Below are 1,124 nucleotides of genomic sequence, written 5' to 3'. Positions count from 1 at the left end.
ACACACACACACACACACACACACACACACACACACACACACACACACACACACACACACACATACCCGTCTGGGTATATCTCTTCTTGATAAAATAACTACGCGTCTACACATACATGTATGAATGTATGTGTCTATCTCAATACATATACTCTCCTCTTGTAATCTCTCGGCATTCTTAAATAGTTAATTAACTTTTATTGTATTGAATTTATAGATGAAATTATTTATGAAAGAGCTGTTTTGAAGACACTGACAAATAATCTCCTGGTTGATCGAATGCTCGAAAATAGTGCAGCAGATAAGGAACCTCAAAATGAAAACCTGACGAACGAAATTGCTGAAAATGATAGTTTGCAAAATATAGCGCAGATGCAATGTTCTTGGAAAGGAAATGCGGGCAAATGTTGTGCTGATCTGCTTCATCTTCCTAAATGTACGTATTTTTTTTGTTTAGTCGCCATTTTGTATTTCCTTTACAACATCTAAATTAAGCCTGCGATTAATGCTGTCAGTTCGAGCAAATTAGATAATATCTTTGCTCGAAAGTCTCGAAAGCTAAAATAACATGGTGAAATGGAAGAGCGGCTGGAAGCTTTGGGCAGAATATTGAACAGTATTTGAGAAGAGATTAACATTAAAGAGTTATAATGTAGCAGGCTGGCAGCAGCGTCAGCACGAAGGGACGAAATGCTTCGCAGCATTTCGTCCGTCTCTACATTCTAAGTTCAAATTCCACCGAGATCGACTTTGGCTTTTATCCTCTCAGGATTGATAAAATAAATACCAGTTGAGCACTGCTCTTAATGGAATCAATTCATCCCTTCCCCCAAATTGCTCGCTTTGTGTGAAAATTTGAAAGCAATATTAAAAGACTCACTATCCTATGCGCAAAACCTAAATACAAGTCCCGAAAATTTCGTGCTTTGTTTTACATGTGAGAAAGTACATCTGTTATTACTGGTTTAAACCGTCATAATATGGTTAGTACTTATCATTCCAGATTTCCTAAGGAATCTCGTTATCTTGTTATCTCCTTCCTGTTCACCTTAATTTCATTCTTCCTGCTTTTTTCCCTGTAGTTTAGTCCCATTTTTTTTATTCGTTTCTATCATGCATCATCT

The 1,124-nt window shown here is 36.8% G+C and overlaps 1 protein-coding gene across 2 annotated transcripts in view; it reads left to right on the top strand.

Moving 5' to 3' along the window:
- Positions 1–601, top strand: part of LOC106876300 (uncharacterized) — a 2,231-nt gene extending 1,630 nt beyond the window's left edge. Inside the window, exon 3 of one of the 2 annotated variants that reach the window (XM_014924798.2) lies at positions 218–601. In XM_014924798.2, the coding sequence (XP_014780284.1) occupies positions 218–489 (272 nt within the window). In that variant the 3' untranslated portion in view covers positions 490–601. The remainder of the gene's footprint in view (positions 1–217) is intronic. The other variant, XM_014924796.2, reaches the window with a different exon arrangement.
- The last annotated feature ends 523 nt before the right edge of the window (positions 602–1,124 follow it).

The sequence above is a fragment of the Octopus bimaculoides genome, chromosome 13 (assembly GCF_001194135.2).
Source record: "Octopus bimaculoides isolate UCB-OBI-ISO-001 chromosome 13, ASM119413v2, whole genome shotgun sequence".
Classification (NCBI taxonomy): Eukaryota; Metazoa; Mollusca; class Cephalopoda; order Octopoda; family Octopodidae; genus Octopus; species Octopus bimaculoides.
This window is presented reverse-complemented; position numbering and strand designations above follow the sequence as displayed.